The sequence below is a fragment of the Lipophrys pholis genome (assembly GCF_963383615.2).
Source record: "Lipophrys pholis genome assembly, chromosome: 17".
Taxonomy (NCBI): domain Eukaryota; kingdom Metazoa; phylum Chordata; class Actinopteri; order Blenniiformes; family Blenniidae; genus Lipophrys; species Lipophrys pholis.
Genome location: NC_137643.1, coordinates 15,825,856 through 15,852,484, shown reverse-complemented (window position 1 = coordinate 15,852,484; position 26,629 = coordinate 15,825,856). Strand labels below are relative to the sequence as shown.

The 26,629-nt window shown below is 42.6% G+C and overlaps 1 protein-coding gene across 1 annotated transcript in view; it reads left to right on the top strand.

The window, feature by feature from the left end:
• The window catches only part of csmd2 (CUB and Sushi multiple domains 2), a gene marked incomplete at both ends in the record, with an annotated part of 237,338 nt that overhangs the window by 197,191 nt on the left and 13,518 nt on the right, over positions 1 to 26,629 (top strand). The window contains 16 exon segments of the mRNA XM_080484336.1: positions 1,610 to 1,787; positions 3,936 to 4,081; positions 4,181 to 4,261; positions 5,076 to 5,189; positions 11,173 to 11,361; positions 12,023 to 12,169; positions 15,008 to 15,196; positions 15,792 to 15,977; positions 16,073 to 16,267; positions 16,582 to 16,755; positions 16,851 to 17,024; positions 17,470 to 17,643; positions 20,536 to 20,724; positions 21,626 to 21,799; positions 22,495 to 22,677; positions 25,862 to 26,038. Of these exon segments, the coding sequence (XP_080340462.1) occupies positions 1,610 to 1,787; positions 3,936 to 4,081; positions 4,181 to 4,261; positions 5,076 to 5,189; positions 11,173 to 11,361; positions 12,023 to 12,169; positions 15,008 to 15,196; positions 15,792 to 15,977; positions 16,073 to 16,267; positions 16,582 to 16,755; positions 16,851 to 17,024; positions 17,470 to 17,643; positions 20,536 to 20,724; positions 21,626 to 21,799; positions 22,495 to 22,677; positions 25,862 to 26,038 (2,670 nt within the window).

The window sequence follows — 26,629 nt, the reverse complement described above, 5'->3', positions numbered from 1 at the left end:
CTCTATAGAGTGGCTGGGCTTTAATCAATGCATCAGATCGATAGCTCATTTAACAGGTGAGACAGCGGCAGAAGGGCTTCTCAACCAGAGGGCTGAAGCTGTAAGACAAGAACACAAACATTACCAGAGAGGGACACTGAGGGATAAAACATGCAATTTCTTCTTTGGGAGTCATATTGGACCCAGAGGCGTCCAACGGTGTGCGTTTTAGGGTGAATTCCTCATCTGTGTAGTTTGAGATGCCGACGGTGCAGCTCCCTCCTGGATTTCCCTGCTCAGCCATGGTGAATATGAGATTTCTCTGAGGAAGTCGGTAGAAAATTAAAATGGCTAAGTTAGTGAGGGACTCCTTAGTTCCAGAGGAATATTTCAAAGATAATCACAAGCTTTGGGCGTCTTGATTTTCTGGGTAAAGAGGTGCATTGATTTAGTTGTGTGTGCGTGTTTTCACTCATCGAGATGTTGGTTTGTGTAGAAGCTGCAGCTCGACTTTCTACCTTTCTTTCAGTTCAGGCGTGTCAAACTCATTTTAGTTCAGGGGCCACATACAGCCCAATAGTGGCATAATAACCTTTGGACCACAACAAATAAAAATGTTACTGTGTTAGAGTGTTTGTGATGAAAAATATATGTATTTATTTCAAAATCTGAACAATTGGTAGCAGAAATTAATACATAAAGCACATTTTAGTGATGCAAAATACAATGAAATGTCCAAAAATGATCTAAAACTGTTGCCTTTTGCGTGCATGTTTTTTTACAAACTTACTCTGACACCCGGGCTTTCAGGCTAATGCTCATCTGTCTTTCATGGCAGCATCACATACTCTCAGCTCAGGTGTCAGTATTGCATTATGTCTGCTATTCCTAAGAAACCTGTGTTGAAAATCCAATAATTTATTAACATTTTTTCTAATTTGCTCAGTGGGTTCATGGGCTGAGCTCAGTTTTTTGCTGGTCAGTTTGGCCGACGGACCCTAGGTTCGACACCTCTGTTTCATTTGTTTTTGATATTTATTTTAGTGCATATTGGCCAGTCTTTCAGCACAGTAGTATATTGTATGTTTAGGAGTGCTGTATACAGTGGCAAATACACATGTTGAGTTTGTTTTCCTACCTCTAGTCTGTCAGGACTTGCAAAGTAATGTTTGTTTTGTTTTTTTACTTTCCGTGGCCCTAGAACTTAACACGCTCATTTATATGTACTTCTTGTACACTTACTGTACAAACACACACACACACCTCAAAGGCCCAGACCACACTAACCCCACTGTTTCATCGCTGCATTTCGTCTCTACCGTCCCAGCAGGGAAGGGTTGAGGCCTTATCTTAGCAAAACACTCCATCCAAGTCCCCACTTACTAACAGGCTTTACCGGCTAATCTTTAGCTCAGACAAGCGCCTGGGTAATAGACGTAGAGTGAAGGAGAGGGGGGAAAGAGACTGCGAGGAGAAGGAGAAGAAGCCAGGGATTAAAAATCCCCTTTTTTTCTCACTGATTGGAGCCAAATTATCTGCCCAGTTCTATTCCTGGCCCACTGATATTATAAATAAAATACATATTTAGATATAGTGGGCCTAATTTTTTATCCGCCCCCTTCCTTTTCAGTGCCTTGCGGTGGAAACATCACATCAGAGAATGGGACCATCTTCTCGCCGGGTTACCCAGAGGAGTACCCCAGCTCGGCTGACTGCTCCTGGCTGATTACCGTGGCTCCTGGCTTTGGCATCAAGCTCAATTTCACTCTGCTTCAGGTTCACGGGCCGCATGACTTCATCACCGTCTGGTAAGTCATGACTCTTGTACAGACTATGAAGACTCTCCATTCAGAAAATTCTGGATAAATCTGTGAGATTTCTGCCCAAATCCCTAATGTTATACAACAATAATTTATGATTTAATAATTTTGTTCTTGAGCTTTTCTGTTATAGCTCTGGCCAAAAATTCTACATATTTTCTTTTGCACAAGTGCGAATAGATGGAAAACTTTGTCGTTTGTCAAAACAAATGTCTCTGTGCTCGCCATTGTTGATGTTTATGGTGTATTGTTGTCTGTGAGCATATGTGTGGGAGTTCATTACATAAACAACAGCAGCCATTAGTGGCCCAACATGAAAACTACATCATTTTCAGTGTTTCTGTCATTTCCGTGGAAATTTTACCATGTAAACTTCTGAAACGAAAACGCAAAGAAAAGGTTTACACCGGAAACGCTACAGACAAATTGAGTCAAGTGCAGTATATATATATTCACAGTCATGATGTAAAGATGTCTTCTCTAAGAAAACATTTGTCTTTGCATCCATTTTGTTAACTTTCATCATTATGAAAATATATACCAATTTTTCTACCTGGACTTATTTAACTGTAATGTTTCCAGAGTTGACGAGACCTAAAAGACGTTAAGAAAAATACAATTTCGACTCTGAAACCACTAGAAACCATTTTCAATTCAAGAATAGTTAATAGTGTTATTCATTTATCGTAATGATTTCCAGCATTTAATTAGTAGTTTTGAGCTTGCTGAGACTCTTTCATACTTTAATTTTTGTTGTTTAACTGCTGATATCGAACCCCCACACACATACTGCATACACTTATGGCATTTTCCATGACACTAATGTAAGCAAGAAAACTTCAGTTATGACACCTTTGTAGATTTTCTCTTTTCGGTGCAATTTCAATTACAGGAAAAACAAATATCATCATGATGTGCTCTTTAATCAAACACAAGCATGAACTAAATGAAATCATTCGTGGAAGAGTGATCAGAGAAGTAGGATATAGGAATTGTGTGTGAGACATAACAGAAGCATGTCATTTTGGCTGTGGAAGAAGTGTGTGTGCTTTCTGTGGGCGTGTTTGTGCCACAACGTTTATGTGGTCGGCATTTGTCAATATGCCTCTCTGAGTATCAAGGAGAAAAGCCTCCTTTCATCACCGTCATAATGCATGGCTGGACCTGCCATATGCAGCACCAAAGACAGGATTTTGCATGCATGGTGGTTGCCAGTCCCAGTTGATCCCCTCTCCCTGAGACCAGCTCGAAAGGTCCCAGCTCTCAGTGAGACCGGAGATCTGACTGCCGGCCAACCTGGCAACATGACCACCGGAAGTCCACATGGCGCGGGATGGCATCTATGTGTTGCCGGTTTTGGTTGCTTTTACAAACTGTGAAAATGATCAGACCGCACGAAGAGTTTAAGTCAACGAAGGTAAAGTGGGCCAAAATGTCCACTTTTTATCTCAACGTTTCTTCTCCTAAAATGGCCCCCACTGAGTTGATCTTTCCAAACCGGCTCCCTCCGAGCCAAGATGGGGACTGTCATGTCCCCCCGTTTCCAGTTACCACTGCTGTGTATCTATCCACTGAACTACTGAGCCAAGGAAATGGGCCCCGTAATGGCGGCTTGGCTAGTGTGCTGTCAGGCAGCAGTCCCCAGCCAGCCGTTTCCAGAGCTGCTTGTAATCTCCCATGCCCAGTCTGACAGCCAAAGACAGATGGTTTTTAAGCTGAATGGTTGTGGCAGGAATCTGGGAGCTGGCTTAATCGGCCATGCCCACACCAGGGGACTGCCAAGGCTGGGCCACAGCTTCCAGAGACACTCCCATTGAATGTCTGTTAGCAGGAGCAGCGCAATCCAGACCTGTCACTCCACCCCTTATCTGTAATTTCTACCTTATTTTAACATAATCGCCCAAAGCAGGCCAGAGTAATTGCTTTGGGTTTGATGAAGTGCGAGCAGCTTGATTAAACTCCACTGCTGGAGCCTGCTTGACAATAATCTGGCATGTGGCGTACTCCGGTTTGCATCACAGAAGCTCCAGGTGCTTTATGGTTTGTGAGCAAAGGAGCTTTTGAGAGTAGGATCTTGTCTCTTGTGTTGTCTTGTTTGAAGTCACAGTTGACCTGTGGCGGTTTGTCTCCTTAAAGGGACGGTCCTCAAGAGACTGCCAGGAAACTGGGTGTGTTCACTGATGGAGAGCCCAATGATCCTCCCAGTAGTACATCCAATCAAGTGCTGATACGCTTCCGTAGTAACACGGAGAAGGGCGGCTTGTTCCACATCAACTATCAAGGTATGTACATTCCCCTGCTTGATTTATAATTGTTTTTCCAGATGACTCACAATTATTCTTTTTGATGCCATTTTTTTCCCTTTGATGCTCCCCATGAAGCTTACAGACTACAACACTGCCTGCCACCCTCCATCATCCCAAACGCTGAGATCCTGATGGCAAGCAAAGAATTCAAAATTGGTAAGTGGAAGCGCTGCAACAAGAAAAATCACCATCACAATTATCCACAGTTGCTTTGAATTGAAAAGTTATTCTCAATGTCACTTTGTCTCTGGTATTAGTAGATTACACTGCCTCAAGTGTACTATATATATATATATATATATATATATATATATATATATATATATATATATATATACTATAAGTCAATTGTACTGAATACAGACACATAATCTATGCCTGTGGCAAACCTGGGATTTGTGACCTTTATTGGGCGGAGTCGATCGTCAAAGGAGAACCTGACACTGTCAGTATTGGAGTTGCACATCAAAGAAAACCAAAATATCCCAGATTTGAGGTGTCAACAGAGTGGGCATGTCTAGCGGCATTTAACCTCACTGCAATGTTATCCATGAGAACAAAAACAAAAGGTTGGTTGCCACTGATCTATGGCACCCAATTAGTTTTTGAAGCACCAGTATGAATGAATGCCTTCGACACAACAATCACAAAGCCTGTGGGATTTGAAGCGGATGCTCTAATTCCCTGTAGAAGACTGGTGGAGATTAATTGTCTATGTGTTTATTGTGCATTCCTTCCCGACCTATTGTTCAGAGACACAAAAGTAATGACATTGACATTGCGTTTCATATATACGATTATATATGTATATATATATATATATACACACACACACACATATCTCCTTGTAACTTTGTATTTCGCTGAAAGTAATAATAGGAATTCATCACACATGGAAGGAAGACTCATTTGCTTCTGTCAGTTATTTTTTCCTCACTGTTATAGATTTGACCTCCTTCTCTGTGTTCAGGTGATATCGTGCGATACAGATGTCTACCAGGCTACCAGTTAAGCGGAAACAGCATCCTGACTTGCAGATTAGGAACTCACTTGGAGTTTGAGGGCCCTCCACCTTCATGTGATGGTAAGCAGACTTCGGCAGTTTTACAACATCCTGAACAACCACTTGTGCTTTCAAGCTCCAGAGATTGTTATAGTAGGAGAGTTATCAAATGTTGAGAATATGCTGGTTAGGTAATCAGGTCATTTCTTCTGATATGTTGTTTTAGCGAGTCTTGAGTGGTTTAACACTGGTTTAGATTATTTGAATCCTTAACGACACTCTTTTTAATTGTCTAGAAAACATGACTTTCTGTTTTGTCTTCATTTAAGGAGCTTTTGGAAACATTAATTAGCAGCAGTGTTTTAATGAGGTGATATGAACACCTGCTGTAGAAACACTATTAACATAGATGACAGACATTAGAAACACATAATATATTGCTATCCATCTCAGCACCACGGCAAACAACTTTTTGTCAATATCTAACAGTGATTCTATAGAAGTTTTTGACAAATGTGTGAGACACAGGTGAATCATTTGATAAGACATATATAAGATGTCCTGATGTCCTCATTATCAGAACACTTATTTTGTGAATACCAGATGATCAAGTAGTTTTGAACACAAATGAACCACAACACCCCCCATAGAGCCCCAGCACAGCAGCAGTGCAATGCGCCAGTGTCAAAACTATTCTGTGGCTCTGTAGAAATAATGGCTACAGCTTGTGCTAAATGCACTATAAAACACATCACCCTGCTGACAGTTTGCACAATATGTCTCTTGAGGTGCAAAAACTCATTTTCAGGAAGATCTGTCAAATGATGATGTAGCACAAAACACCTCAAAATGCAGGTGAACACCGTCCCATCTGCCACGAGAGGTCCTCTGAGTTTCTTCTTAGCTGGCTTACAGATAACCTGTGTCTGCTCTCTAATCATAGAGTCATGCACTGGTTTTGAGTTTTTTGCCTCATTGCCGGCTCCCATGGGTCCTCTTTTGGCCTGTAGTCACGGAGCCTCACCACATTTCAGTTTGGTACCACTTTCCATCTCTGTGGCTGGTTCCCGGGGTCCCATGAGGCAGGCGCTGGCTGCTGTGGCGCTCCCTACGTGTGGAGATATCATCCTCCCGGAGGATTCCTGGAGTACACAGCTCCCCACACACCGCATTATCACCGTCATCATAATGCTTCGTGTTGTGTGCAAAACATTTCCTCTGGGCAAAAGATTGGGTGCGTCGAGAGGTCCCACTTGTTTCTTTTTGCTTCACGATATCATAAAACGTATGTCTTTAATGCAGGCTTTATTTTGTGTGTATGTCTGTGCGTGTGTGTGCATGTGTGTGTCGCATTCTGGGTAACTGCTGGGTGAAAAACAGGAGAAGTTTTATAAATGCTACTAATTCCGTGTACTACACAGGGACAATATGCAAATGCTCCCAGCATGAAGTGGAAAAAAAGGGGAGAGAGATAAAAACAAATTAGACAAATATCAGAGGGCAGTGAAAGGGGAAGAGCTGAACCGAGTACCTTGGACACCTAGTGAGAGGCAGAAAAGAACAAAGGTCGAAAGTTGTGTCGGGGAAATCAAAATCATTCTCCCACCTGTATGCTGACTTTGTACCAATCTTTGAAAACTAACTGATCTTCTCTTCTCTAATGAGTGCATTTCAAACTTAACTCCACCAAACGTAAAGATTGGAAATCCTTGAGTTTGGTGTGGATTTCAAACTTTAAAACTGCCGCCGTGGTCTTGCACATATCAAAGATGTTGTTCCCCCTTTTCCAGCCTACACCTCCTTCTTACCTCTTCATTTTGACTTCTTGTCACTTTCCTGTGGAGACAGAGACTCCGGGTTAGCGAGAGGTCAGAGATAACAGCAGCTGGCGAAGATGAGGAGTTGAGCGAGCGAATGTTAAAGCCAAGAGAAGTTGAAGGGAGAAAGTTATGCTAGTTTGAAAGAAGGGTAGAAGATTGGATGGGGAGGGAGGAGGGTCAAAGATAAACTGATAGGATGAGAGCAGTTTGAGATAACTCTGAATAAGCAGGATTCCTAGAAGAAGCCAATATTGGGCTGGGAAAGATGGAGGAGGAACTGCTAAATTAGCAGAAGGGTAGAGGGAGAATACACGGAGGGAGAGAGAGAGAGAGAGAGAGAGAGAGCGAGTGAGCGAGCGAGCAGCAAAGAGACGAAGTGCACAGCTCATTGAAATGCAGGGGACATGCTGGCTGCAGCTGCACCTATCAAATCACCACTTCCAGCTCTGACAAGCACAACCCTCCCTGCACATCTAGCCGACCACCCACACACACACACACACACACACACACACACACACACACACACACACACACACACACACACACACACACACACACACACACACACTCCAACATGCTCAATCGCACACATTGCATGCTCCTACAGAGTCTAGATAGACATCCACACACTGGTCTAGCTTGTGTCTGGGCTCCACGAGCAGTGGACGTTGTCATTCAGTGATAGTTGTCCAGAGAGCTGCATTGGTTCTGCAGTGCTGCTTGCCCCTCAGCGCCAGTATCCTCTCTCATCCTCTGCACCCCCACCCCCCCTTGTCTCACCAGCATCTGACTTGTGTTCTTACATAACACATGCACTCTTTGTTCCCCATTCTCTTTATTTTTGTGTCATTCTCAAAACAGTGTGTTTTCCACACATTTTTCACTTCACAGGTGTCTGTCAAGACCAAGGTCTTTTTTTTTTTGGGGGGGGGGGGGGGGGGGCTCTGTATTTTTCCTTTTTTACCCAAAAACTGACACATGGGCAGAGGTATAAAAGCCTCATCCAGCCACACGTAAACTCAGACAATTGTTGCCAGCTATGCAAATGGAACCTGCCTTTGCTTTTCTCCCTGCCAGTGGAGCAACCAGTTGGTTTGTTCAGCATTTGATTTGCCCTTTATTTGATTATACTGGCTTATATTGGACCCACAGCCCTTAACTACATTTGCTGTCTGCCGAGACCACGGGGAGTTGGAGCTTCACACACACACACACACACACACACACACACACACACACACACACACACACACACACACACACACACACACACACACACACACACACACACACACACACACACACACACACACACACACACACACCCCGCTACTACTAGCATCAGTACAAAGTGTTGTTTGAATCCATTAATGAAAACACAATGAGCTCTGATGATCCAAAGTCCCTTTGTTTATCCCCCAGACAGATTTCTGGTTAAAACCTGTGTAATCACCCATTGCATTAGTTTCCAAGCTGGTTATAGTAGCTTTCTTCATCCTGGTCCCTTTGCACCTCTTCGTCTCTTCAGCTGTCTGTCTGTTTTTTTTTTTTTGTTTTTTTTTTGTTTCTCCAGATGATGTTTTGTATTTTTTTGTTTCTGTTCCTTTCTCTTAGTAGTTGCTCAAAATGGATTACAGCTGTCATTTCTTTTCTCATCCTCATTGTCATCCATGACTTTTCTGAGCTTCCCAGAGCTGTTAGGTTCTGATCACCGCGTGAAATTCCTGTGTTGTGGCCCATCCCCTTCAATCAGCTTGATATCACTCCTCAGCTTATGCTAATTAAATACCGACATGAGTAAAAAGCATCTCGACAGCACTACATTAGTACCGGCTTAATATACTAAAGATTTACGCATGTGGGTTCTCACGAGTGCACAAATTGTATGTATGGATACAGATGCGGATGCATCTGTGCTTGTCTGCATGAAAGATTTCCACTGCACTTTTCATTAAGAAGCTGTTGTGCATACCGTGAACAATTTACACACCCGCAGACGGAAAGCTGCTCAGACTGCCGTTCCTCCTACCCATTTATTCCATTCCAAGTCTCATTAAAAGGAGATTTTATTTTGAGCCCCACCAGCGCTGTTCTCACCTTGTGCTGTGGCCACCTTTTTGGAGCTGTCAGATTTGTCCCCTAATACCCTTTTGTTTACAGCCTGAGTAATGCTTCATTTCAAAGTGGATTAGTTTAATAAGTAGCAGCCTATAGATAAGAGACCCTGCCCATCTCCTTCCATCAGCTCCAAGACAAGGCGACGGCACTTTTGAAGACTCGCCGGCACTTCCCGAAAGGTCACAAGACAACACGCATCTCATCCTTGAGGGATTGGTCGTTTAATGAACTTTACTCTTAGATTTTATTCGCCACTTCCAGGTGCAATCAGTTTCGCTGCCACTGATGGATTTAAAGCCTTTGACTCGCATCCAGTGACGTGCTTGAGGTTGTAAATAATTTCTCCCACTTGGCGAATGTCGACTTGGAATTTAGAATTGGGGTAGATTACCGTCACTTAAATTCAAAAGTCAGAAGGCTAAAATATGCTGCTGATTTCTAATTTGGACATTCAAGTTTGGTGGTGGAATAAGTACTATTACGCCTGCTAAAAAGGTATTTCTATATGTGTATGTGGTTAAACAGAGGACAGTGTTTCTACTCCTTAATAGCTATATAACATTTCGATTTTTTTAAAAATGGCAACAACAGAAATTGAGGAAAAAGTAATCAACAGTAAAATGTTTTTATTTTAACATGCCTTTCTTTGACAGCGTACTTGACTATATCTCAGGTTTCTTGAGGCACTCAACCCCACTAAGTTGACATGCCAAGCACGGTAAAACAAATATGGAGAAATGTTTACAGATGCTGCTTTGCCAGGGCTGTCTGCCATGTTTTATTTTCTTTTTTTTTTTCCAGAAGATTTATTAATCTCTCTTTCTATGAGCACACCGAGAGGAGGGCGAACAAGCCAAGGCATACACAGTTGTGAAAACACATGAGCTCTTCTGCTTTCTGCTTGCTCAAAAAAGAAAACAAGTTAATATTCACATGGTCGGTTTCTGCAAAGGGCCGCTTGAATGTGATTCAGAGAATTCAGTGTTTCTACCCCCCGTAATGACACGCCAAGTGCCAATTTTTGGTCGACCCTCAGGCTAAATCAGGCTTGGGCATTCAAATTGCACTCTGCAGGGGCCGTCTACGCCCCCAGCAAAATTCTGTGCTGCGAGATCCACATCCACATAAAAATGTATGTGCATTAAAACTGCACTTCCTCATATAGCTCTCTGAGGTGGTTTCTAATCACATTTGTACCATTGTGCAGTGGCTGTAATACGCTAAATGTATGTGAATGTGTTTGAGGTTGTATTTTGCAAATCGCAAGGTTGTTAACTAGCAGTCGGCTTTGGTTGTAACAGTCAAGGGCTCTATTATCAAAATACACACATAGAATTCTGAAGTATCGGAAGTCAAGAAATGCAGTCGAAAACACTTAAAAAGAGATCATTTATGGAAGTTGTATTGCTAAACGAGCAATTGCAAACAAACAGGAAAACCAATTGTATTATCCTCTGTGTCTTCGGCGCACAGAATCCTAAAAGAAGAAAACAGGAACAGTTGCATTGTGTTGCCCCGACTGCATGTTGCATCCTGTCATGTTGCGGCTTGTTTTTTTTTTGGTGGGGGCTTCACTGTGCATGCAGACAGCTCTGGCAGATTATGAGGTTGTCGTCACAGCACTGCAGCGAAAACACAAAAGACAGGAGCGCTGCGTCGTGTCTGATGTCTCGAGACTGAAACCACTTGAAAATGTCAAAGGATGTCATGGAGATGTCCCACAAGAACATGAGCGATGGAGGCTGGGGGTGGAGGTGGGTGTAAGATGAGCGGATGGATGTGGTCTGCCCAGACGTGCCACTGCAGTCGGGCTTTGAGGCAGATGTGAGCATCGCATTTGTCACACAATTGGCAAAAGAGGAGGGAATACACTCATGGCAAGTCTGTAAAATTATGTAATTCATAAGCTATTTAGTGGAGTGTTTTTTTTTTTAAAGATTTATTTCAGAATGTCAATCAGCTTAGCTTTGGTCACACTGAGTTTCCCTGCAGGAGCAATCTAAATTTAACCACGTCTGTACTCAGGTAAGTTAGTTTCACTTGCACGACGGGATATACTGCTATGAAACAATACAAAAACACTTTTTTTTTTTTTGTATCTCGTCTTGTCTGTCTTTCAACAGTGACCTGCCCCATGAATGAGGTCCTAACAGCTTCAACAGGCATCATCATGAGCCAGTCACCAGGAAGTGGCTTCCCACATTTTGAGTCGTGCTCCTGGGTGGTCAAAGTCGAGCCCGGCTACAACATCACTTTCACTATCGAACACTTTCAGACCAGTCGGCAGTTTGATGAGCTCGAAATATTCGATGGTGAGTCACTGCATCTCATGGGAGAGTGACGAGTAGCTGCGCATGATGCTGCTGTTATTTTTACAACTTTATTGCACCTTCTGCTCTCTGTGCTCAGATGGATCAACCTCTATTTAACTTGCTCTACATATTAATGGATGGAGGTGGATTTTCTGCATATTGTCCCAGTTAAATACTAAAGGGACCCAGTGTAATTTACTGTCTCTAACCTGACAGACTTCTTTTCATGGTGAAACAATATCTCCATCTGCTTTGTATAAAGGAGTTTGATTAGAGGCACAGTTGGCAAATCCACTCTGGGAAAACAGTGGTGAGATACAGTCATGATTTTGATCAGTACTTGGGCACCACTTATTGACTGAAATCTTCATTTTAATTTTTTATTATTTTTTTTTCTCTACAATTAGAACCCGGGTAGAATGTATTTTCTGCAAACTATGATTCCTATCAAAGCTCAATGATTTGGAAAATAAACCGTTTTTTTCTATTTTGAATTTTTTTTTAAAGTGTTGCATACATCATCGTGAGTGTATTTCTTGGAACTATGTCACACTGATTTTTCTAGGGTGAACTGTTTCAGCAATCCAGCACACTGGTTAACTTGATGAATTCTCATAATTTAAGTAATGTTTTGTTTATTTATTTATTTATTTATTTTCAGGTCCATCCAGACAGAGCCCCCACCTGATCACCCTCAGTGGTAACTATTCCAGTCCCCTGAGCATTACCAGCTCCAGTAACAAAGTCTACCTGCACTGGTCCTTCGATCACACCACCAGCCACAAAGGTTTCCGCATTCGCTATTCAGGTGAGGAAGCCCTCGCTCTATAGAAGAACTGTGTGAGAAGAGTTTTCATAAATGTTGCAGGGGTTCCTTTACAGTTCAAATGAGGCATTGGAAGGAAGTGTGGTTTGACTTGTTGAACATTTGATCTCGTCAGTGGTTTATTTATTTGCTTTGTCAACGAGGCTGAGTCCTCGTCGGCTGGCGTCACTGGAAACATCCAGAAATATGACCCATCTCTATGACAACGTAACGGAGGCGGCGGGCATTTGCAGCACTCACCACAAAGCAAGACCAGGGAATTAGTGAATGCTGTTTGTTGTATTGCTTATTAGTCTTTCCTGGTTTGTTTCGCTCCCATGAAGGATCTGTTGGTATGCGACACCTGCATAACTTCCCTGTGAATTATGACTGTGTAAATATTTAAAAGGCTCCCTCCATTCTGTATCAACACTACTCAGCCAGATTGACTAATCGTCTCTCTCTTCCTCTCAGTGGGGATTTCTATCTCCCCAACCGGATGTTCAGTCTTTTCTCTGCCCTTTTTTGTTTTTTGCTCATCAAAGCTTTCTCTTTCCTTCTTCTTCATATTTTCTTGGTGTGGATGGACTTTGCCATAGCAGGTTAGGTGACAGACGGTCTAAGTGATGCCATGGTCAAGATAGAGTCGCCTTCTGTGGTACCTTGGTGGGCAGGAAGTGACAGATGGCACAGGCACATTTGGTGTTTTCAGCTGTCTTCCTGACCAATCCTATCTTTCATCTCCAAGGACTGCTCTTTCATTAACAACTTTCAAATATCAGCCATCAGTCAACTAAAAAGAAACAAAAACTAAGACTAGTCAACCTGTCAGAAAAAGGTTTATGTCCATTAAAATCCATTTAAATCCCTCAATCCAAATTCTTAAGAACCATATTGAAATGAAATGCTTTCTTAAGGCACTTTGTGCCATGCAGCGCTCTCGGTGTAATGTTTTTTGTTTTTTTTCCAGTGACACTGTAATGAAACTTCCTGAAGCATTTACCTTTAACAAAAATAAGTGGATCCATACATACACCGCAGGGTCATTGTTGTGATGTACGTCTCTGAGTAAATGGTATGATGTTGGCCTGGGTGTGGCTAGCGCCGCTTTTCTCTTCAAGTTAATATCAAATGCTTGAGTTAAATGTGATTGCATTATGCTTCAGTGAAAGCTTTATATTCGCCAGTTTTTGCTGAAACAGCCTACATGCTAACTTGTGTTTGTGAGAGGATATTTGTGCAACTTCCTACCCTGTTGATTTGAAACCATAGTATACTGAAGTGCTGCTGTGTGACAGTACTACAGTTGTAAGTAGTGGCTGGTACTGTATGACAGTCAAATGGCCTTGTACATGAATAAAGCTCTAATTTAGTTTAACCGACTAGCGAGGCAGCAGATGTTCAACCAATTCTCCTTTTTATTGTCCTAATCGTAATCTATTCCAATCCACTCACATGTACTCATGTACATTTGACTCATTCTGGGTCTGATTGCACGGAGACAAGCTGTACAAATGAACTTGTAAAAGTAAGGATGGAGCTTCTTTGAGCACACAAAGAAGAGCAAATGACTTATCCATGGGTATTAGCAGGGTTTTGAACTTGAACTCAAAAGCTGTCAGTCACAGTGACTGCCATGAGTCATCCTCGCCAAGAACATATACATCAGCTCCATTGTGTTGATTTTAGAAGATGTGCCTGTTTCTGAGCCATGCAGCCATCAAGGAGAACATTCATCGGGGTTCATCGTTGTTGACAGCGGAGACGTCAAGCAGCTCAACCTTAAGCTTTAAATGCTGCTCTTGAAAAATTTACGGAAGCCTGAAGTACACCTGCTCAGTATCATCTTGTAAGAAATGTAACATCTTTCTCAGTGAACTTTGGTGTCAAATTCCGCATAAAGCCAGTTTTATCCAACATCTCTTCAGTGCCACACTCGGGTCTTGTCAGCTCACTTCAGATGTCTTCATTCTCTGTATAATAGATCTTTCTTTTTTTTCTTTTTTTGAGGGAGCAACATGTCATAAAGGCTGAACAGATACTAACCACTGACATGGCTTTAAGGGAGTTTTAGCTGAATGTTTTTGGTGAAACAGAAAAAAGAAAATTCTCACTAACTTGAAATAGAGGACAAATTTAGTGCTACGTGGGAAAGCTCCGAGTGTGAATTAGCATTTTAATTGAAATGCTATGTGGACATTGTGATTGTCTACCCACAGTAAGCCTCATTTTCCATGTCACATTATTGTGTCCTTTAATTTCCAAAATGTTTTCACAATCTGTGTTGTTTTACTTAAACTCCCCTCTTCTCAAGCAAATGTGCCATTGATGCTTTTTCAGTTAAACACAGAAGAGCCTTTGGACTCCTCCACTCTTTTGATACCTTGGAACCTTTTTTTTTCTTCCGCTGGTTCCATTTGAGATGACAAATGATTATTGCTGCCACCAATTTAACCGACAAACAAAAACAGATACTTTGTTCCTCCTATGTATCCATCACGTTTATGAGCCTCCACTGCAGTTGCTGACAAACTCCTGTTTTGCTTTGCAGAACATTAGTTGCCTTTAATAAATTCTCCTCTTCTGAAGACAGTGTTTTTCCTTGGAGAAATTGTACTGTGGCGCTTGTTTTAAAACATATTCTTCTTTACGTCACCCGGCGTGAAAGATGCAAAAGAGATGTGGCTCCCCGTGCTTTTGAAATCGCATTAATCCTTCACCTTCTCTTGAATCATCTTGCATCATTATTGGCTTTTTATGCTTGTTGCACTCAAGGTTTTATTTCTTTCAGTATGCATATTTATGTCTTTACCTATTGCTTTTTTCTCTCTCTCATCATAGCTGCTTACTGCAGCCCTCCAAACAACCCTGTGAATGGCACAGTGCACAGTCTGACAGGCACCAAGGTGGGCAGCACGTTGCGTTTCAGCTGCGACCAAGGCTTCCGGCTCATCGGACAGAGCAGCGCCACCTGCACCCGGACGGCACTGGGGGTCAACCAGTGGAATGCCCCTGTGCCCCTTTGTCAAAGTGAGGATCAAGTCCTGAGAGCTCAGGGTGTCCTTCAAGGAAAATAAAGTCACAATTATTTAAGATTCCCTCAAAGAATAAGCTCTAGATTCATAGCATTGGGCCCAGCAGCACTACATTGTTGAATATACGCAATAAGTTTGGCTTTTTCTATTACCAGATTGTGCACAAGATCTTTACTCTTTCACACTCTTAGTAAAATATGTTTTGATGTGTTCGTAAATCCAAAAGCTTTACTTCCACATTCTCGTTCCTAACCAGCCTTATTAAAATTGTCAGCTGAAGACTGAAAACAGCAGGGCAGCCATTCAGTGTCTGGTCAAGTCAGCACCAGGTGTAATCTCCACATGAATCACATGTGCTCTCTCTCGGCTCCACAGTTTACTTTTGTGCAGATGGTGGACTACACCAATGTTTGCTTCATATTGATGCAGGCTTTTGCAATGTATTTGTACAGAAAAAAAACAAAAACAAAAAAAAAACTGTTGTGAGTGAGGCACTCTGCATACAGATATGCTTACTGGAAAATGCTTTGCTGCCTGTGTGTTCTTGTTTGTAATTGCACTTATCAACTTCATCCCGCTTTCTGTTCCAGTCATGTCCTGTGGGATGCCAGTGCCTCCTGTTAATGGCAGTATTGTCGGCCAGGACTTCTCTCTTGGAGCCAGGGCCACATACCAGTGTAATCCTGGATTTCGGCTTTCGGGGCCTGTCACCACGTCAATGGTTTGTCAGGAATCTGGGAGGTGGAGCCCCATTGAGGCCCCACCCAGGTGTCTCCGTGAGTATTGTGATTAGAATACACTCTTAAAGTCTTCAACTCCAAATGTGGTGTGCACTCATAAAATGAGAGGATTGTTTCTCTGATCGCTGCAGCCGTCACCTGCCCAGACATCAGTCACTCCGCAGTGGAGCACGGAAGATGGAGACTAATCTACGGAACTCAAAACCAATATGATGCTATAATGATGCTCATATGTGACCCAGGGTATTACTACAGGGGGCAAAGAGTAATCCGCTGTCAGGCCAACAGCACATGGAACTATCCAGATCCCCGCCCCATCTGTGAAAGTAAGTGTGAATAGTTAATGTTGTTTTTTTTGTTTTTTTATGTCCACTGCTTCTTTATTTGTACTGAGACAGATGGAAATCTCTGCTCGACAAAATTAATTTGTGAGGTTTGAAAAAAATAAACGCGTCCCCGTGTTTCAAGGCTTCACTGTTTCATTAAGAAAGGAACAGATCTAAACAGGCTCGCTTCATCTAGCCAAAACAAATTGAATAAAAGACAAACAAAAGCATTTCCCAAAGTAAGGAAATCAGCATTCTTCATTATACGGTGACCATATGGGATTGTAATACATTATATTGTTTCCTCATTTCAGTCATCTCCTGCGGGGACCTTGGGACTCCGCCAAATGGCAACAAGATTGGAACACTGACGGTGTACGGAGCCACAGCCATTTTCTCTTGTAACACCGGATATACTTTAGTGGGCTCTCGGGTACGGGAATGTATGTCCAATGGGCTTTGGAGTGGAACGCAGGTTCAGTGTCTCGGTAAGAGATTCGATGCCAAAAAGTGAAGATCACCTCTGACACTTCAATAATGACACGCTTATGACTTTCTTTTTTGCGCTTCATTTTGTCAACAGGCGGCCATTGTGGCACACCCGAGCCGATAGTGAATGGCCAGATTATTGGGGAGAATTACAACTATCGGGGCAGTGTTGTGTACCAGTGTAATCCAGGATTTCGTCTAATTGGAGTTTCCGTGCGGATCTGTGAACAGGATCACCGCTGGTCAGGACAAACTCCCGTCTGCGTTCGTAAGTCCTCAGAGAATCTGTGGGTTGCTTTAGACAAAATCTTAAACATTTTATTTTCCCATCACCCAGGTAACTGACAAAGCTAAAAATGCCTCCTCTCATTTCATTTTGTCATTACAATGATTTTCAATGGTGCCAATCATCTTACATAAGTTTTACTTAGATATTTTCACAGGTGAGACTTATTATTTTGAAATAAGACGCATTATTCCCCAATAATACAACTCATTTTCCGAGATTAAAAAGGGAGATATGTTGGCAGTGTTGCTGCAGTCAAACCTGTGGCTTCACTGCTTGGATCAATACCAAGCATCTCAGTTATGGTTCGGTCTGCTTTTTGCTTCCTTCTCTTATCATGCCCTTAATGGCGCCGACGTTGATGGGATTTCAGAGCTCTGCAAAAGCTTCACCATCACTCTATGTCTTTACTTTGGTATTCCCGCAGCCATCACCTGTGGTCACCCTGGAAACCCTACTTTTGGTATGACGCAAGGAACCCAGTTCAACTTGAATGACATTGTGCGCTTTGTCTGCAACACTGGGTACGTGCTGCAAGGGGCTGTGAAATCCACGTGCCAGGCGAACGGGCAGTGGAGCAACGCCCTACCCCGGTGTAAAAGTAAGTGCATGGACACTGCACATATGATCTCTACAAAGCCAAACTAAATGCAGGGAAATTACACTATTATTGGAGTTTTTTTTGTGAATAAATATAACAAAAACAAGGATTTTATGATGTCTGGCATACCAATTTTTTATTTCTTTCTGTCACGCTGTGTTTATAAGCTGTACTTCTGGCCACTGTCACACTTTTCTGATAAATACTCCTTTTTCTTTTTTTTGCATTTCCCCTCATTTGAGTCTCGGGGTATTAAATTACCTGCTGTATTGTACAAGGTCATCTCTTCCGTGACCATAGATGACCCCAATCACAGACAGAGTGGAGATGAATCACAGGGACACCCGAAGGGAGCAAAGAGTTTAACTGGCGCACATTAGGGGGAGATTGAAATGAAAGACCAAGAAGAAGCCTGGATTATTTAATTACCACGGTTTCAACCGCACAGTCCGCAGAGGTTCTGGATAATATTTACGTGTGATATTTCTCCTTAGCCTACATACTTCTGCTCTACCCCGAGGCTCACCTGTCTGTCAGTGAAAGCAACCCAGTTCATAACCACACGGAGGCAGCTAAAATATAATCACACCATCCTTGAGCTTAAATGAAAGACGGCAGCCTTTGGAGACCTGCGTCTTGGCTTTGACTCAGAATAAGAAGTACCCCGGTCTGCTTTGAATCAACTAGGTGAGGAGTTTTTAATTTGGTGTCATTTTTGTGACAAGCTGCCCAACTTGGCTGCTTGCATCCGTCTTCAAGTCCCTACTAACTGAAGGCTTCGTGACAGACACAGAAAGGATTCCAATTGCAAGGTCTTGAATGTGACAAGACAGTGACAGAACCAGGAACTGAGTGAACTATGAGTTTGTTTTAAATAAGGAGAGAAAGGATTTGGCTTTTTTTTTTTTTTTGAGACATTTCTGAAATGATGGGGTGAGCTTTCTGGTCTCCAAGGAATTCTTCTTCTGTTATTTAAAGAAGAAATGAATAAGTAGGAGCTACATTTGGCCGCTGCATGCATAAGCAGGCGAGATTTTCTTCTAGACACAGGACTTAAATCTCTTCGCACTAGTTGTGACATCACATTAGCATTGACCTTGTTTCAATGCAGATGCTGACTCTGGGACGCATGCTCTGTGAACGCTAAGAGCGCTCCGCTGCATGTGGGTACATGAGGGCGTCTGTTTTGATGGCCATTATCCTTAGTGTTGATGTGGAGACATAAGTAGCTTAGAGGTCTTTTTTGTCAATCAGATTTATAACTTTAATTACAGCAATTGAGACACGTTTAGTGAAGTGTGCACTGCCGTGTGACTTGCACATTTACTTCCTCTGAGTGTAAACACTGCCTCGCAATTTCATCCTGCTAAAGCTGGGAATAGGAGGGGTAGATAGTGAGGGCAGGAAAAGAGGTAAAGGCAGTGCAGAAGTCAGTCAGACAAAGGTAATGATTTCCAAAGTCTAGGTTTTAGCTGTGAGAAATCCTTTGGAGCCATCAATAATGCAGAAAGCATGGCGGCACCCCCGGTGCTGCCGGCCTTCTTCACCCCTGTAATCACCAATTTAAGTCGCAGCAACACCGCCTTCTTTGGATTGGTCATGTGTTTGTCTTTCAGCGATAAAAAGGAGAAAACGGGGGGTTGGGCTACCTTCTGACATACCACTAAGAGGACTGTTGCTTGGCGAGACGCCATAAGAGAGACTGCGAAGAGGATGACCAGTAACCCCACTTTTGAATGGAGCAGAGATGAATTACCTCAGCCCTTCTTCCTCTTTCACTTACATTCTTCTTTTACTTTCATCCTTTCACTTCCTCTCTCTTTGTGCCCACTGGGCCACACACAATTTTTTTTTACCAGGAGGTCAGTCCTTTTTAGAGGACTGCTTGGGATCACTTTGGAGCCCATGTTGCCCCAACACATTTGCTCAAAACTGAATTCCAAGCTTGAAAAGTCTCACACTGAAGGAGCTCCACTGCTTCAAATGTGCTTTGTAGTGTTATTATGCAGTAAGTTGTAAATGATGGCACCACAGGTCAGCGCTCCACTGGAAGGAGTATATTATAATAGGTATTTTGGGGGTGATTTAACCATGCTGGCCAACTCAGGAGCATGAAAATGAACAAGCTTTTAGGCACATTAGCATACAATTGGTTGGCAAAGGAGCAGACTTGGGGGCGAGACTGGCAAGACGAACTGGGCCATAATGGCTGCGTGGGCACTCCTAGACTTGGTTTGAAAAGTTATTAGAACTTTGGCATCATAGTGCATAGTTAGTGCTGGTGGCGACTATAGGCCAGACAGCAACTGCTACTCACTGTGCTGACTTTGTTGAGGCTTTGTTTTGTGCGTTATGTCTGACATAAAAGATGGATTGATGTGAGCAGCCGTCTTTGGCTGACATTCTTTTATGAATTCTAATATATTCTCCGCCATCAGGGCCTTCTTCCTCACTGCCGTCCCTCGCTCCTCACTCATTCCTCATTTCCCTCTTCCCTAACCCTCTCCATCTGGCACTAAACTGACGTGGTGCCTCTTCTCCTGTGAGCTCTCTATCCATCACCATCTCTGCACCAAGACGGCCAGCAGGAGACTGCCTCTAATGAAGCAAATGTTTATTTCCAGAGCATGCCTCCTACTTCATTTGGATTGGGGTGGATGAATAGATGCTGGATGGGTTGAAATGGAGGATGAGGAGAGTAATGGAGTTACAGCGACTGTCAAAACTGCTTGTAAAATGGGCATCTTCTCTGAGGCACTCAGATCTGATTGAAAACAATTAAATCCTCTTTTAATCATTATTTGTTCTAGAGGCTTCAGGTTTGTTTGTAAAATTGCAAAAAATATGCATCTGTTTTATAACAACTTCTCCTTCCCCTCTCTTTTTTCCCAGTTGTGAACTGCACAGAGCCGGGCCATGTAGACAACAGCAACAGGCAGATACTGCCCAGCGGTCCACATCGCTACAGCTTCCAGACCACTGTGTCATACCGCTGCAGCCCAGGGTACTACCTGCTGGGCACCAGCTCCATCTCCTGTCAGGGGGACGGCACCTGGGACCGATCCTTACCTAAATGCCTCTGTGAGTAGTTCACAACAAACCACAAACAAAGAAAACCACTTCTTTTTGTAAATTGACAAGTAATTGTGAAACGTATCCATCGTATCTTTCCAAAACCGCATTGACATTTTTTTATGCCTCAGAAATATAGAAACACTTTGATAGCTACCTGTCAAACAGTGAATCTGCTGTTTTGTTAGTGTGCCACATCCCATACATTTCCATACATTTGCACACTACTCCGTTCAACTTTGGTTTCAGTGGGGTTTTATTTCCAAGGACACATGGGTGTCAAACATAAGACCCGTGAGCCAAAACCATAAAACATTGATTTTTAACACATTTCTTAAGAGTAGTGTACACAACACATCACAACATCAGTGATGCTGCCATGAAAGCCAGCAGCTTCGTTGCTTGAAAGCTACCATTAGCCTTAAAGTCATGCTGTCAGGGTGAGTTTGTAAAAACATGCACGATGCAACAGCTTTATGGAGAATTTCTTTGGACATTTCACTGTATTTTTCACTAGAAGGTTCAATTAAAATTGGCTTTATGTTGAGAATGTAATTGTTTTTCTTCAGAATTGTTTGGTTTTACCAAACTATGGACACATTCAGCTAGTATGCTCTGCACCATAACAAAAAAAACTTTAAAGTTTAAATTAAATCTTATCGAGAGACTATTTTACCAGTCTGGCCCACTGATGATGCTCAAGCTGTCTGTGACCCAGGAACTGAAATGTGTTTGACACCCTTGCTCCAGCACATAAACAAGCAACTGCACTCGACAAATTATCAATATTGGTTTAAAACAAAAAATAAACAGCTCTAGAAGTTTAGTTCGAGTCAATCATTTTTCATGCTTGTTTTACCGGATGTGCCTAAATCTTGCATCCTTCATCTGATTTTTCTGCTCTGTACAGTGGTGCTGTGCGACCGTCCCAGCATGCCTCCCTATGCCCAGATTTCCGGCGACCGACGAACAGTCGGCTCCGTCATCCGCTACAGCTGCATCGGCCAGCGCAGCATCATCGGGAACACGACGAGAATGTGTCAGCTGGACGGGCAGTGGAGCGGCTCACCGCCACACTGCTCCGGTATGGAAATCTAGACAGATGGACTGTTTTCCCCAGATTGGGCTTGATAATATTTTGTGAAACAAGAGAAGATCAGCAGAAACAATAGGGATCTGGATACTGACAATACTAGAATGAATGAAGGGCTTAGTTGGCCACTGATAGCAAGTGAGGAGCAAAGTAGAAGCACCAAAGATAGTTTCCTATTAGCTTCACAAACCTCAAGGGCAAAGAGAGTGTCCTCCATGAAACAGTTTTAATTTGCTCATATTAGACTGAGAACCATCGCTGGCCATACCTCAGCTGGGTTATGAAGCAGTATAAAGGCATTGCTCCCTGTACTCCCCCTCCTATAACAACAGTGATATCCTTCCTTAAGGACAAACTGGAGCCACATATGAGTGCCCAAACAGAGATGCATAAACTAGAATACACCCCCAGACACACAAGCCATGTGACAATAAAGCCGCACTCTGACATTTTAATGTCATAATTCATGACATTCAATATATATCTCCTGGATTGCTTGTGTTCTCACAACAGGCAGTAAACAATCTTTTTATATAGATTTTACCAACATTCTTAGCCACGTACTATTAAAGTGTTGTCCACAAATCCCTTGTATGTAAGAAGCACGAGTGCCAGATTTGTAGTTGGTGTAAATGGCGGACTTGGAATTGTCAACAAGTGTGTATTCTCTTGGGTTATTATTCCAGGGGAATCTGCGGGGCTGTGTGGAGATCCAGGTGTTCCAGTGCATGGCATCCGTCTGGGAGAAGAGTTCACGGTGGGCAGTGTTGTTCGTTTCAGCTGCGAGCCCGGCTATATGCTCAAAGGTTCACCAGAGAGAACGTGTCTCGCTAACGGGACCTGGATGGGCACACAGCCTGAGTGTCACGGTAAGTGTCTTTATCCAACTTCTTAAAAACACTGGAAGTGTTGATGCATGGTTTCTCTAAGGCTACATTCACACAGGTCTTGATGCCCAATTCCGATTTTTTTTTTTGCTGGGATCCAATTTTTTTTCAAACGTGACCTGCTGTGTGAACGGGATCGGACCGGATGTTTTCAAGCCGAACACGCTATTTACACATGGCACACCGGTCAGAAACACGGTTGCCAGATGTGACTCACTGTTTCCAGCCCTAACAACATAAAACCCCCACACCTCAATAAAAAGCAGCCAAATGTCACCCTGTGTAGGAATCATGTTAATACTGTAAAACTATTATACCTGTAATAAAGAACACGCCACAAACACACAAATGCACAAAATAAAGTTTAAAGGTAAGAGAGTTTAGCTCCCCAATTGGGAGATACTGCCATATCTGGCAATGCTGGACAGCCGGTGTAGATTCATTTTCAAGTGGTTGTTAAATACGAGCTGACAAAATCTAGACAACATGAAGAGGTTCTGCTTGCGATTGTTTTTAAGTAAATCCCAAGGCTACCCGGTTCCGCAAGCATTAGGAAATTTTAAAATGTTAGTGATTTGGTGAGGTGAGAGCAAGATAAGATCAATAGGTGGATTGGCATGGCATCCCCTAAGTTCTGGAGAAGTAAGAGCTCAGCACTAACTGAAAGCTTTTTAAAGTCCCAAATCTCACCAGTGGCTGGGAGATTTTGTTGAATAGCCTCGATATCACGAAAGAGCTGGGATTAAAAGAGACGCTCCCATTGAGGTTGCTCAGGAGTCTGATCACGATGTTTTCCCCACTGTACTGTGGGAATATTCTGGACATGTCTAACTGGAGATCCCGCAGCACACCCAGAAGATGGTGGAGGGATTACATAATTTATCTGGCCTGCGAGCCAGAACAGCTGGGATTCTCTGTGTGGACACCGCTGCTGTGTTGGAGGCATAGGTGCTCACAGCAGATTGATTTCTCTTTTTTTGAGAGCATTAAAATCATGTGCAATAATAGGCCACTGATTTCTAATATATTAGAAACACCCTAAGTGCTCTTAAATTAAAATATTTCTATTCTCAAGCAAAGATTGGCTCACATTAGGTACTACCAATATGAATTTCTTTCAATCAAGCAATCTTTTGTTCATTTTGATCAGAACTACTCTCAGATAAAATGCTGAACATAGAGTGTAATTGTCTCTCTAATGGAGCTAAATATCTCCTGACAATAGCCACAAATAAGGAAAACCGATTGTCTATTGTCATGTTGATGAGGTTCGATCTCCTCGTGTGCCATCCCATGCTTTAAGAATGGCACTGAATAAACTTTTTTTTTTACACTGGTTGATGAGCTTATTCAAGCTTTTCTCAGCTACTTTTTTTCTATAAGTTTAAAAGTTGACTGAAATGCAAATCAGACTTTCTATCTATTTTGTAGCCCTTCCACTATTTCATTTGTGACTGAATGGATGGAAAAATCAAAGATGTTGTATATTTAGAACCTGAATACCTTAGTAAATTACACTTTGTTACTTTATCCTTATTTGTTTTAAACAGCTTACTAACTTCACCTGATCACCACACTAAGCGTTATATTTTCAGTTTTTCCTCATTTAGAAATCATGTTTCATATTCAGTGACTGAATGAATGCAGAACAATTTTAACCCAGAAGATATTTTTCTCAAGTGAGCAAAATGATGCAATTTCTTTATACTTTTGATATTACACCCAATATATTGCAGACATCTAGAATTGAAAAAAGAACAAATTCTAAAAGATTCCAATTTTTTTGTCCAACACCGTTCGGTTCACCTCAACATTATTAATGATGATTTCCGAGACAGGACAAATACATCACACATAAAAAGTACTGCTCTCCATTGTCTGATTTGATACATCAATGCAAGAAAAGTAAAAGAGAAAAAACGCTTTCATGGAGATTTTGAGTTGAGGATTTCATTGTCTCGGTCAATATCAGTAATATTCTTGTGAAACCACTCGTTGAAATCCGTCTGTTTCCTCACCACATTTTACCACCAGTACTTTCTTTGCTTCTTTTAACAATTAACAAACCCGTCACAATACTAGATTTTATCCTCAGCTATATTCCTTTTTGTCTTATTTTCCTTATCAATGAGTTCCTTTTTCTCCTGTAATCCTGCGATACAGTGTGTTATTTCTATCTCCCAGGCTGGTTTCACATGTGCTCTTAACACCCCCTCCACCCACTCGCACAGGCCCCTCTCCCCACAACCTCCACCACCTCCGCCTCCTCCAGCCTCACACGGTGTCTCTCTGCGCTGTGTGTGGTATGCCCACGAGCTGAGGTTGCCCACCTGTTCTCAGTTGGCACAGACTTCAAGGGCCAGGCCACATCTGGTCATTACGGGAGGGCGATGCCCACGGGGTGCTGCGAAGGCCCTGGGCAAGCTGGAGACAGTAATGAACAGAACCATCGCTGGCGGCCCAACTGACACCTGGGGATCTTCTGAGGGATGTGTCCATCAAAGTGGAGTTTCTTATGAAGAGAGAGATCCAGGGGAACATGAGGGTGGTAGTAAGGGTGGGTGGGTGGAAAAACAAAGGCGAGTGAACAAAAAGAAATATCAAGTGAGGAGGCATCAGACTAGAGACAATATGAAGAAGGTAAACGTGAGAAAACAAACCTACATGAAATTCTTGTCACTTTTAGAATACTGAAGTCAATAAAGAAGAGATAGTATAAGAACATAAAAAACTTTATGATTTCCTAGAAATACTAACTATAGAGAATAACTTGATGGGTGGGTGAAGCAAATTTTGGATCATTTCCATCAGCCGATGATGAATGAGCAGCCCCAAAGCATTTTGCACTGTTAATCACATCCACCCAGTCATACACCAATGGAGGCAGCTGCCATGCCAGGCACTCAATACATCCTTTGGGAGCAATTTGGAGTCCAGTGTCTTGCTCAAGGATACTTCGACTTGTGGACAAGGGGAGAAGGGGAATCAAACTTGCAGCCTTCCGACTGAGCGATGACCGCTACCGACCAAGCCACAGTTGATGAATGTTGGCACCATGCCAATAGACACACCATTACCATTCAAACAATGTCATCCAAGCTCTGTTCATGTTTGAATTGATCCAGTCAGGAGACTATCCCCTAAACCCTCTCCTCTTTCTTTTCAGTCATATCCTGTGGGAATCCAGGAACTCCAAGAAATGCCCAGATCCTCATTCACGATGGCCTTACCTTCTCCAGATCCATCACTTACTCTTGCAGGGAGGGATACTACTCCACTGGACTGCTCACCCGACACTGCACTGTGAACGGGACCTGGACTGGCAACATGCCCGAGTGCTCAGGTAATAATACAAAAAGCTCTCACACAGGAAAGGCCTTTATGAAATGTTGTGCTTTTGTCTTTTCATTTATGTGTTCAATCCCTGTAGACTTGCACAGATGACAAGACTGTAGCATCTTCTATGATATGGGTAATCATAGCAAGAGAACATGGATTCATGTTTGTAATGGGAACTGCTTTAGCAGTGAATTAACTGTGTAACTCCTTGACTGAGAAATCGGTTGGATTCATGGTCCATTCAAAGAGCACCAGCCTCACTGGCAGCCCTTTATCATCATGTTTCACAAAAGACACCCAGGTACTGTACAGAGCCAAGAGACCTGAGCAAATAGAGGTCACTGAAAGAAGCAGCCCCTTCTGAATAGAGAGGATAAAACCCTAAGCAGCACCATTATAGATTTCAGCACGCTGTAATCCATAGGAGTGAAAGGGTACATGTCGGAGCATTTTAGCACAATACCTTCAGCAGGGAAGAGATGCGTGTGAAAGAGTACAACTGACTCCATCATTTCTGTTGAGCTGAAAGAAAAAAGTTCTGTGTGACGTGTTTGGACAGTGGTGACGGTGCAATGATATTGCCATAGAAGATTAG